The sequence below is a fragment of the Dissoconium aciculare genome (assembly GCF_010015565.1).
Source record: "Dissoconium aciculare CBS 342.82 unplaced genomic scaffold K489scaffold_7, whole genome shotgun sequence".
Lineage (NCBI taxonomy): Eukaryota > Fungi > Ascomycota > Dothideomycetes > Mycosphaerellales > Dissoconiaceae > Dissoconium > Dissoconium aciculare.
This window is the reverse complement of record NW_022984957.1, coordinates 1,611,601-1,622,748: the sequence shown is the minus strand read 5'-3', so window position 1 is coordinate 1,622,748 and position 11,148 is coordinate 1,611,601. Positions and strand designations below refer to the sequence as shown.

General features: G+C 54.6%; 4 protein-coding genes across 4 annotated transcripts; 3 read left to right on the top strand and 1 right to left on the bottom strand.

Annotated features, from left to right (window-relative positions):
* The first annotated feature begins 1,625 nt into the window (after positions 1 to 1,625).
* On the top strand, positions 1,626 to 2,375 carry K489DRAFT_381266 (uncharacterized protein). The gene has a single exon (XM_033605078.1). The coding sequence runs from the start codon at positions 1,858 to 1,860 to the stop codon at positions 2,026 to 2,028; it is 171 nt and encodes a 56-aa protein (XP_033459531.1). The 5' UTR covers positions 1,626 to 1,857; the 3' UTR covers positions 2,029 to 2,375.
* Positions 2,376 to 6,257: 3,882 nt separating this feature from the next.
* Positions 6,258 to 7,172, top strand: K489DRAFT_244952 (uncharacterized protein). The gene has a single exon (XM_033599903.1). It carries the CDS (start codon positions 6,469 to 6,471, stop codon positions 6,985 to 6,987), a length of 519 nt encoding a protein of 172 aa, XP_033459530.1. The 5' UTR covers positions 6,258 to 6,468; the 3' UTR covers positions 6,988 to 7,172.
* Positions 7,107 to 8,240, top strand: K489DRAFT_410780 (WD40 repeat-like protein; the record flags this gene model as incomplete). The annotated part of the gene is made up of 2 exons (XM_033607738.1): positions 7,107 to 7,155; positions 7,234 to 8,240. The coding sequence occupies 2 exons, from the start codon at positions 7,107 to 7,109 to the stop codon at positions 8,238 to 8,240; spliced, it is 1,056 nt and encodes a 351-aa protein (XP_033459529.1).
* Positions 8,241 to 9,585: 1,345 nt separating this feature from the next.
* Positions 9,586 to 11,148, bottom strand: K489DRAFT_321186 (uncharacterized protein; the record flags this gene model as incomplete). The annotated part of the gene is made up of 1 exon (XM_033601524.1): positions 9,586 to 11,148. The coding sequence occupies one exon, from the start codon at positions 11,146 to 11,148 to the stop codon at positions 9,586 to 9,588; it is 1,563 nt and encodes a 520-aa protein (XP_033459528.1).

Below are 11,148 nucleotides of genomic sequence, written 5' to 3'. Positions count from 1 at the left end.
GAGACTTGCCCGCATTACCATTCAGGATAAGCGTTGCCGAATCGCATGGGAAAGTTCCGCTTCCGAAGTCGAATATGGGATCGGGGCGCTCGTTGTTTGCTTCCTCGCCAGGGCAGTCTTCTTCAACCGTAGCTTGTTATTACGGTGGTTTGCCCAGGTTCATGACTGTATATTGACAGCATGTTGACATCGGAGAGAGGCTGTGGATACATCATCGTGATCAACCAGGTCTCGACTTGCTGCACGACCAATCACTCCCATAAGCACTACTCACAGTCAAAGACCTTGACCTTTCAAAACTCATGAATAGTTCCAATAAATCTTGTGGCATCAATGGAAGCACAGCCGTTTGTCCTACATAGCTCCGGTGTTTTCCACCGCCTTTGTCCTTCTATTGAGAAACCATCGGACGGCGGTATTCAACGCTTTGTGAGACCGTTGATCATCTCAGCATCACCGCTGCTGCCGGCTCGTCAGGTCATTGGAAGCATGGACATCTATCGGGCCCCATCAATGGTTCCCACTAATCATCATCATCATCATCATCATCAATGATGACAATGAACCGGGCGGACGGGCGGAATGGGGGAGCGGAGTTCCTGCGATGGTGGTGCAGCAGGAGTGTCCCGTCGAGCCGTGCACGTCACGATGTACAATGTCACTCTTCATCGTCAATCTCAGAGCTTTCTCGTACTATACACAATACCACCATCCAATTTAATGATGGCGGGAGACCACAGACGGCATGTTGGCTCGGGTGAGCTCCGCCGCGCCATCCGACAGGCGAGTGAGATTCACAGGATCTTGATGGGACGATGCGATGACATGGTATCGCCCAGAGTAATAAAGAGCTTGGACTCCCGCCAGTCCTTCTGTTTCTTCTCTGCGGTGAGAAGCGAGAACGCCCGTTGAACTTCGACACGGACTTGGTGCCCACCGTTGCGGGATCGTTCCTCTTCCTCGACTCTTCTATATCGCCCGGGCCCAACGCATATACACCGGGGATGGTCTGCGTTCTATACGAACGCGAGTGCCATTCCAACGTGCAGAGCATGAGTCGGGATCACGACAACAGAGTCAGCAATGTTCTTTCAAGCTCAGCACTATATTCTGACACCTGAGCGGCTCTGAGTAAGATATGTCACAACGCATTGTCAGCGTGACGATCGTACAGCCCTGGAGTGTCGCCTAGCAAAAGGCTGTGTTATGCTGCCGAATCAGGGTACACGGCGGTCATGCAGCTCCCTACCCTCCTCCTGATTTGCATGGGACCATCTTCCGAGGGGCCCTGTATTGAGGCTCAACAATTTCCATCGGTGAGCTGCTCATCAACATACATACAGCTGGAGATTCAGGTAAATTGTTTCTACGGCATGTACACGGTCTCACACCGGGCCGATAGCAGCTAGATAATACTTTCAATAAACACAACAACATGTTGTACCCATCGCCTGTGTGACCTCATCCGAAATCTGACCGTGACACCGATTCTCTCTCACCACACGTACATACTGTAATCGAGGTGCGGTGCGCTCTCTCCTCAGCTCTCCGCCCAACAACGCCGATCCCAGAAGAATCTTCCCGCACGACTCCTCGCCCAGCAGGTGTGGACACGTATACCGCCGTTCGCTCAGAAGCGAAAAGTCCAGAACAAAATGAGGACTTTCCACACACGTCCCAGCGGGTAAGTGTTCGAACCTGCATATAAGCCAGCAGCGAACGTTCCAGATGGCGAGTGCCGTGATTACCTGCTTTGATTACTCCGGCCCTGTCAGCCCAGCGTCGAGCTAGAAGGGACTCGCGCGAGGGGGAAAGGCTGTTGGAGGCGGGCAGCTTACAGGAGTAGTACAGTAGGAGATGCCCTTTCAGAGAGCACACTACAGCGATTTTCTTCTACTTCTTCTGCTTCTTGTTCCTCTCCTCCTCCTCCTCCTCCTCCTCTCCTCCTCGCAGGTGGAGTGTCCTTTGTGGCGTGCCGAGATCTGGAATGTCGGCCACATCGATTTCGCGTGCCGTCAATTTCCGTAAGGGCGGGGCATAGGAGGGTATCGCAGGATTGGGAAAGTGTATGGATTGGAGATGCTTTGACTTGTGCACCCCAGACGTCACTGGCTGATTATGAGTGGGAATGAATGTCCCGTAATTGCCCTAGAGAGAGCATGGCGAGATCACATTTCGATCAGGAGCATTAATTTGCACGTGCGTGACCTCGCTCTGCGAAGGAGTCTAGATGCGAAGGGCGTCGCGGCGTGAGTTTGACTAATAACGGAGGTATGGTACGAGTGAAGCTGCTCAATGCATTTAAGCAATTTTGCACACGATATGGTAATATATGTGGTAATATACATATACCTAGGGATGCATTGGACCTGGGGGTTGAATTCGTCAATACTCATAGTCATGGTGGATGCTATCTGCTTGCTTGCCCGCCTGCCTGCCGTCCGTCCTGCTGCGTGGCTACATAAATAATACCTGCTGAGATCATACTCATCGAAAGAAAAGCGGTCGCAGCCATACTGCCTAGCCATTCCCCATTGCCTTTTTCCCATTGAATCTACAATCCCATTTCATCATAAAAAAAGCTAATAAAAACAACAATTCACAAAAGAGAAAAAATCCACAAAAGGCCATCTGCCATCCGGTCATCAGTACGTTTCGCCGACATCGCTGACCCTCTTGCGGCTCGGCGGAGGCAGCATTGCATGGCCGTTCAGACTGCTTCCACCGTCGAAGCCGCCCGTCGAAGCCCCGAAGTTCGAACTGGCGCGTTTCGTGATCGGGCGAGGGAGGATGCCACTCTGGCGGCGCGGCAAGGCGAATTGCGGCGGCGGGATCGCAGACGTCGATGCTTTCTTGTGCAAGACGTGGCTGCTGGTGCTGGCGCTGCTGTAGTGATGGCCACCTTTCCCGTTGGCGCCTTTGGGACTGTGGAAGGCATCGTCGGACTCGTTCGCTTTGCGCCGGAGTTCGCTTACGCTCGCGCTGGGGCGATGCTTGCGATGACTTGGCGGCATGGTGGTGGTATAGTTGCCGCCCATGCTGGATCGAGATCGACCCGGGTAGGCGGATGTCGTGCTGCTGACGGTGGTGGTGGTCGCGTCGCTCGCCGGGTAATGGCCGAGGTCGGCGGTGCGTGCGCCTGTCCTGCTCGCTGGCCGGGCAGCTCCCGCTAGACTCTGTCGACTGGCGGGGCGGGCAATGTGCGATGTTGGATTTTGGCCGTCTAGTGCCGATGGAGGACGATCGGGCGCATCCGCTCGATGGCCGACGACTGATGTTGGACGCGGGATCCCAAAGGAGAGCCGTTTCACATGGCTTGACCGTCGGCTTGAAGCCTCAGGGGCAGATTCTTCGCTCTGTAAGGCAGAAGATGACATACTGGTGCTGGTACGTTTTGAAGCACGGCGCACCGTCACTGACGAAGGAATGTTCTCGCCAGATGTGTAACCTGCCCGCGGCGAGCCACGAGGAGTCGTGTTGCTCGGAGTCGGCAACTTGGACCTAGCGTAGTGCACACGCTCCTCGATCTTTTGCATACGGCCGATAAGACCACGGATCTGCGACAAAGACTCTGTGCGAGACGTGCTCCCTGGCGAGGCATGGCTTGGACGACCGGTCCTTGCCCTCGTTGGCGGTGGTCGCATAGCACGTGAATCTGACGTGGTGGGAACGGTCCCTGCACTCGATGCGAACGAGCTGCCACGGACGTGCCGTGATGGGGCTCGAGAAGTGTGGGAAGACGGCTTCGGTGTTGACGAGTCGGGCACCATGGATCGCTTCCTCACCAAGGCGGGCGTCCGTTGTGGTGACTTGACGTGGACGGGCGCATCGGACAACGGCGGTGATGGCGGCGTGGCCATCTCTGATGTAGTGTCAGATCTTGGTGGAGGCGTCGAAGCTGTGGGAGACAAAGGCGTCATACCGCTCGCTTCGCTCAATGGGCTCCTTGCGCGCAACGAGTCCACAGCCAGCTGGGCGGGTTTTCGCGCTCGCAGGGTGGAAATCGTCTCTCCAGCCAGGCGAAGCTTCTCCAATGTGATCTCACTCTCCACCTTCAGATCACCTAGTTCGTCTCGAAGGCGCTGCGCCTCGATGCGCAATGACTCACGCTCCTGTTCGCCGATTTTGATCTCTTCGTCGAGCATGACCCGTTGTTCGATGGCGCTGTTGTATTTGCCCTCCAGATCTTCCAGGCTGGATTCGGTATTACGCGCCTGCCTCTCGTAATCATCATTCATAACTTCAATGTCTCGTAACTTCAACTGCAATGCACGTGTCGTCTCGCGCAAGGTCGTGATTTCCTTCTGTAGTGCATTCTGGGCCGAGTTGGCTTCGGTTTTGGCCTGCTTGTGCTTGGTCTTCCATTCCTCCACCTCGAAATTGAGCTTTTCTACTTGCTCCTTCCACTTGCGTTCGTTCTTCTCGGCGGCCTCGACATCTTTTTCTAATTGTTCCTCAAGCTCCTTGCTCGAGGCTTGAAATTCGCTGAGATCAGTTTCGAGCTGCGCATATTGTGTCTTGTACCATTCCAGTTGTTCTTTGAGGTCGGCGCCTGGGCGTAAAGGCGATGAAGCCATAATGTTGGCCGCAGAAGCGCGTTTCTAGCGGTGCATCTCTGGCCGGATTAGGACGTATTATATGAAACGCAAATTAATGCGCTAAGCAACCGGGAAGGCGTGCTGAGAGGGTTTTTGTGAATCGCTTGAGAGGGAGTGTGTCGGGGGAGCGGTGGGCAGCAGACGCGGATCGCGAATTTCCAAGGTTGTTGTCTCCGGGGTCCGGGTGAGGGGCGTGTGTCGTGGTCCGGGATAGGTGTCGTCAACGGGATTCCGGTTGGTCGTGGTTGTCGTCGTCGTCGTCTTCTCGTGTGCTGCCGTTGTCGATGACGGATCCGGATCCAGGCAGGGAGGCCGTCGGTCGGTGTTGGTGTTTGTCGTTGTCGTCGGATCAAAGCCAGCGGGCGTGGCCAGAAGAAGAAGCCCAAACTAAAGGCGGTCACAGTACGCTAATAGATCCGCTTGTTGACGTGGGCCGTCACCGTCGCCATGGCTGCGTGTTAGGGTACGGCGCGACCAATCAAGTGATACGATGGACTCTATAAATGTTGGAGGCTGCAGTGAAGGGGGAAGGACGGGCACGATGCGTTTCGGGCTGCGGGTCCCGCCAAAAACATCCAGCTCATCATCACTCTGGCACCTGCATTTATTATTATTACCTTCAAGGTGACTGACTTTCACTCGGCAATTTGACCACATCGGCGGCACGAGCTTTTCATTCCCCCTGGACGTTGGTTCTTCCCTCGTCATTGCGCACAAGCCCGTGAGACAGGGGAGCTGTGGTTCTTTTATGGATGAGATTCAGATGCAGAGCTGTGTGTCTCACATTGGACCATCGATTCATTTCTCGAACTGTCAGTCCCGCCAGACTCACCCTTATCCATCACCACCTTGGCACGCCTGAGGCAATTATTACGACGGTGAAGGTGGCGCCACACAGGCTGAACATCTGACGTCTCCCACCATACAACCGTGGAATGATACAGGACAGTTTGGCCCTTCGATGGGTGCTGATGCTGTGCTCGCTCTCCTTCTTGGATTCATGTCGCAGAAGACGCAATGCATGGTAGACGAGGCATGCGAAGAAAACTCCCACCGCCTTTGTGATGCCACGATTCATCAGATGGCTGGCTGCCCAGGTGCATGCATGGGGGGAGCGCTCTTGGTGTCTGCCCAAGTGTCTAGCCGATTCTCCGTGCGCGAAACACACATGAGGGAGACTTCCGCGTACAGTAGTGAAATGCACGCCTGCACCACATGGAGCCCAAAGTCTGGTGATATTGTTGAGTCATCACCCATATCCATGCAGGTGGATTGTAATAAGTGATGATTCCAGGAGAGAGTTGTCCCATCACGTGCCTGCGCGTATGCGGTGTTTCCTCTACCGTGGAGGATGGGCTGGCTGCAGACACAACCGGGCGAACATGCGGGCATCCGTCCAGCCCAGAGGTCAATTTCAGACTTCTCCCGGAATACTCGAAACACGTACATACTACATACATACTGCACTTCCGTCCAGGTGCAGACAAGCACCCAAGCTCGTTTCTCTCTGCAAGCTCCCCGGTCTGATGCAAGGTTTGTTCGATCTGGCGATGATGTTGCAGTGTCGCTACTAGGGACCTGGGTGGTGATGGGTTGGAAGGAACCCTGTCACGCCTGTCATCTGGGGGGCTTGGAAGTCTATCTATTCTGAACTCGGGATTGGCTCGAGTCGAGTCGCGTATGTTTGCACTAAACCGACATAGTTGCCACCGCGAGTGTTCCACGGTTTCTAGTAGTCACGGAGCAGTTGACCATACGATCGTGGGATTGTGACGCCGCACGAGACGGATGAATGATGGATGCATGCGCCCATGGACGTACACCACCGGCGCGCAATATATGCAATTAAGCGTGGTAGGGAGGCGAGCCGATGGTGGGAAATAGAACCGAGTCCGCATCGCCGCCCATGCTACTGTACTGTACTGTAGGAGATAGACCTCTGCCACGTCCGCTGTTGTCCACCTCCCTTTCAAGGTTCCCAAGGTTTTGCTTGCGAAATAACATCGTCACTCCTTCTTTTTCGGATTCTACACACGAGCTGGACCTCTTCTTCGGACTTCTGTTTTCTCCTTCCTCTCCTTCGTCTTCACCTCATTCGCATCGTACCTCTTTTTTCCTTCGGGCATCTCGTCCTGTTCTGTTCGGTTCGGTTCGGTGTTGCGCGGTTGGGCCAGTGTCGCGTCATCAGTGCGGGGCGACTGGGAATTTCGTGTGCACAAATCCAAGCCGCACAACATCAACGTCGCGTGCCTTCACCGCAGAGTCTCACGGGTCCGACGCCAACAGTGCATCTCTCGCGCGGCAGGTACATCGCGTGCGGAAAGCAATCAGCATACTGCTCTCATATCGATCTTTCATGACTTACGTTGACGATTTCACGGCCGCATAAAGAAACACATCTGGCGCAAGCCTCGAGCATCATTTCCAGCATTCCTTCTCCAGGCCCCTTATCCATATCCCATTCGCGCGGCCTTGGCAAGATATTCATATCCCGATCCCTTCATCATCATGGCAGATTTCGCATTTACACGTCAAGATGAGTCGGGCAACTCACTTGGTAAGTTTCCTCTGTTCCTCTATAAACACATCATCGCTACTGAAATCCATCCATGCGTGGACTGACCATCTATCGCAGAAACGACCAAAATTGTGCCTCTGACCTGCCATGGCCACTCTCGGCCAATCACTCACTTGTCCTTCTCTTCTCTCGACCCGAGCGCTAGCTCGACTCCCTTCTACCTCATTTCTGCATGCAAAGACAACAATCCGATGCTGCGAGATGGGCTCACAGGTGACTGGGTAGGGAGCTTCATCGGTCACAAGGGAGCTGTCTGGTGTGCTCGCCTTTCCGACGATGCCACCCTCGCCGCGACTGGATCCGCAGACTTCTCCGCCAGAGTGTGGGACACCTACTCTGGCGAGACGCTGCATACTCTTCAACACGACCACATCGTCCGCGCTGTGGCTTTCCCTCCCAACGACAGGCCGCAGATGCTGGCCACAGGTGGCATGGAGAAGAAACTCCGCATCTTCGACCTCTCGAGGACAGTGACTAGCGCCCACCCCGACAGCCCGAACGGACCCGTCCAGAACGAAACCCCAACCTCCTACGAAATCGGCGCGGACGAGCACAAGGGCGCCATCAAAAGCATCATCTGGATGCGCGATCCCAACATCATGACCACGGCCGCCGACGACAAAAAGATCCGCTGGTGGGATCTCCGCGCGCGCGAGGCCATCGCCGCCTACGCCATCGACGGCCTCCCCGGGTCCTGCGAGCTCAACAGCGGCTTCGAGGGCCACGCCGAAGGCATCGTCAGCGTCGCTGCGGGCAAGAACATTTACTTCTTCGACGGCGGCCGGCCCGGCCAGCTGGTCAAGCACATCAAGACCGAGCGCGAGGTCGCGAGCGTCGCGCTGAACGGCACGTCGAAACGTTTCGTCACGGGTTGTCCCAACGACACGTGGGTGCACATCTGGGACTTCGACGCGGAGCGGGAGGTCGAGAAGGGTCGCGGTCATCACGGGCCGGTGTGGACGACGTGTTTCAGCCCTGACGGGAAGTTGTACGCCACGGGGAGCGAGGACGGCACGGTGAAACTGTGGAAGTCTACAGAAGGGCCTTATGGCCTGTGGCGGTGATGGCGGCGAGAGGAATGGAGGGGGAGTCGCCGGAGTTGGCGCTCTTGTACCAAATCTTGTGGATCTCGTTTTCTCTAGCGTTTCCCTGGATTGCGGGTCATGTCACTTGGAGTCGTGTCATGGGACAGAGCATACCTCATGTCCGCCGACGTATGTACAGAAACAGAACGAGCTCCATTGTAAGCGAGCTCTCCTCGGCACATTAGGGTCCCGTTATCTGATCATGTGATATGTAGTCTCGCCGTCCAGAGGTGATCCACCACGATACTAGTCGGTATCGATCATCAAGTCGGCAACAGGATCGGGCGCGCAGTCCTGCCGTCCTAGTCTAGCACGTCTGCTGGGGCGCGCTTTCTCCAGAAGTCACATCCGCGAGATCGAGCGGAGGAAATGACAATGTGAAGTTGACAAAAGTGGAACGATCAGCCTGAAGCAGAAGCCGAAGCGGAACCAGACGTCAAAAGGCGGCAGACGGAGAAGAAGGAGAAAGGTTAAGGGGAAAGGTTCAAGTGAAGGGGGGTGGGTTTCAGGCCTCACACAAGAAAGAAGTAGTTTTTCCAATTCTGATACCAATCCAAGAGAGAGAAAAGAAAATCAGGTAAGGCCGACGTGTTGAAAACCACCCGTCCAATTCACACCCTGTGTGCTCATCAAATTCCCGTCAACACGCCACAAAACGCATGCAAAAATCTATGGGGAATCTCGCGAAATTTCCAAAGAGAAAAACAAAAAGAAGCGTACAAACACAACGCATCCCCAACATATTCCCAAAGCCCCGAATGCACAAAAGCAGAAAGTATAACCGGAAAATTCCAATCGTGAGGGATGGATGCACCGACTCTCGATGGGAACCTCTTTCAAAAAAAAAGAGGATTCAAAAAAAGACCTCTAACGCCGTCCTCGTTGCTGTTGCCTGTCTTACCTACGCTTCCATGACCAAGATGATTTCCGATTGAAAGTGTGCTCGATTGGAAAATGTTCCAGGATGCTAAACGACGAAAAGATTTCTAATTGGCGTGATCCAATTGGCGTGACATGAACTGTGTACTCTCATTCGAACCCGTTCTGTAGGGGGGAGATGTGTGTCTGTCTTGAGCTGTATGTATCTGGTGTATGCATGGTGACTGGTGTGACCGAGGGAGGTTGAGAGGGATGTAAACGAAAATCCAAGAGTGAAGATGCCGGTGAGTCGAGATGGGTATATGTTTGAAATGCAGCTGATGCATGGGTACCGCTATAGCCTGCACATGGTGGTCGTGCTGTGCGATCGCGAAAGAGAGATACGGAAGAGAGACCGATACGGGCCGTGACAACATGGCCTTTGTGTCCTCTCTGCCATGTCCGATCATTGCCGGAAGCCATAATCGGCATAGTCCATAGGACGGGGTTGGTTCGCATAGATCTCGCGGCCGTAGTTGCCATCGCCCATACTAGGCGGGAGGCCGGCAGAGTATTGGTGACTCTGTGGGTCCAACTGATTGCTGAAATCATAAACAGGTTGTGCAAATGGATTTGAGAACACCGTGTCTATGCCGGCACCGGGCGGCGATCGGTATCCTCCTGCGAGTAGGCCAGGCCGCGAGGCCAACCCAGGCGGCGGACCCGAGATGGCGCTGAAGCTTGATCCGTGCATGAGGCCGTAGTGGGGCGACATGGTTTGCGGAGACATGACGTTGTTTGCGGGCAAGAGGCCGCCGCCGGTCTGGCCTGAGCGCACTCCCAGTGGGTTCTTCGAGAAGCTGAGACGGATGCCACCCTTGACGCTATTGTGCAATGGAAGTCCGTAGAGCTCGTGCAGTGCTTTGGTCGCGTAGGCAATGTCCTCGAATTCGACGAAGCACATCGGCCCGTTCTGCTTGGTGCGGAAGCAGAGACGCTTGTAGCCGCGCTGTTTGGAGAATATGGATTTGAGTTCATCCTCGGAGGTGTCCACAGGGAGATTGCCCACGTAGAGCGTATTGCAAGGCGGGTTCTGATCTGCCGGGTTGACGGGTGGATATTGTGGTCGAGTGAAGTGAGGTGGTTGAGATCCGGTGGACGTCGCTGGCGACATTTGATTCGAGGGATTTGAGTAGGATGCTGTGTTGACGTTTGTTGACGCGCCTCTTGATGATATGATATCGCTCTGAGTAGGTGATGTTACTCCTCGACTTGAACCGTTTGTCTGGCTGATTGACAATCGGTTGAAAGATGACATTGGGATTTGCGGGCTCGTGCGCCGCCGCCCGAGAGGATTATGTCGCGCAAAGGCCACCGGGTCTTTGAGAAGCTCGCCCGTCTCTTCGTCTGCAAGGTCATCGTTTATGACAGACTTTCCGGTATTGTGATCGCTTGCCCCGTTTGTCAACGGCGACTGCGGCGAGAAGATATTCTGGATATGTGTGCTATTCTCGGGCGCAGGGAATTCAGGGATAACACCAGCTCCAGCACCCGCCAGGGTCGGCGAGATCCGATCTGTCGAGTGGAATGTGCTTTCGTAGCGCGATCGGGCAGTTGAACCAACTGTGGAAGATGCGCCTGAAGAAGCTGAGCTTGATAACGTGCGCGATGTCACACCGTCTACAGTATTTCGCCGCTCAAATACTCCAGGCATGCCACTGCCTTGAATTTCCACAATCATTAGAGCCTCCTTGGTAATGTTTGGTTTGCCGTTCAGCTTCTGTTGTGCGTCGAGGGCTCCAGAAGCCGTCTCGAAACGTGCAATGGCCGTAGCGAAGCCATTATCATCTGGGTTGGTTGAGCGAATAAAGTCGGTGTCGATCAGGTCACCCGCGAATAGCAGCATACTCCTGAGGGTCTGCTCGTTGGTGCCAAGCGGAAGGCGACGTATAATGATGACTGGCGCTTGTCGAGGTTCCAGTGTGAAGTTTCCATGATCAGACGATCCACTGTCGTAAACCGAGGTCAT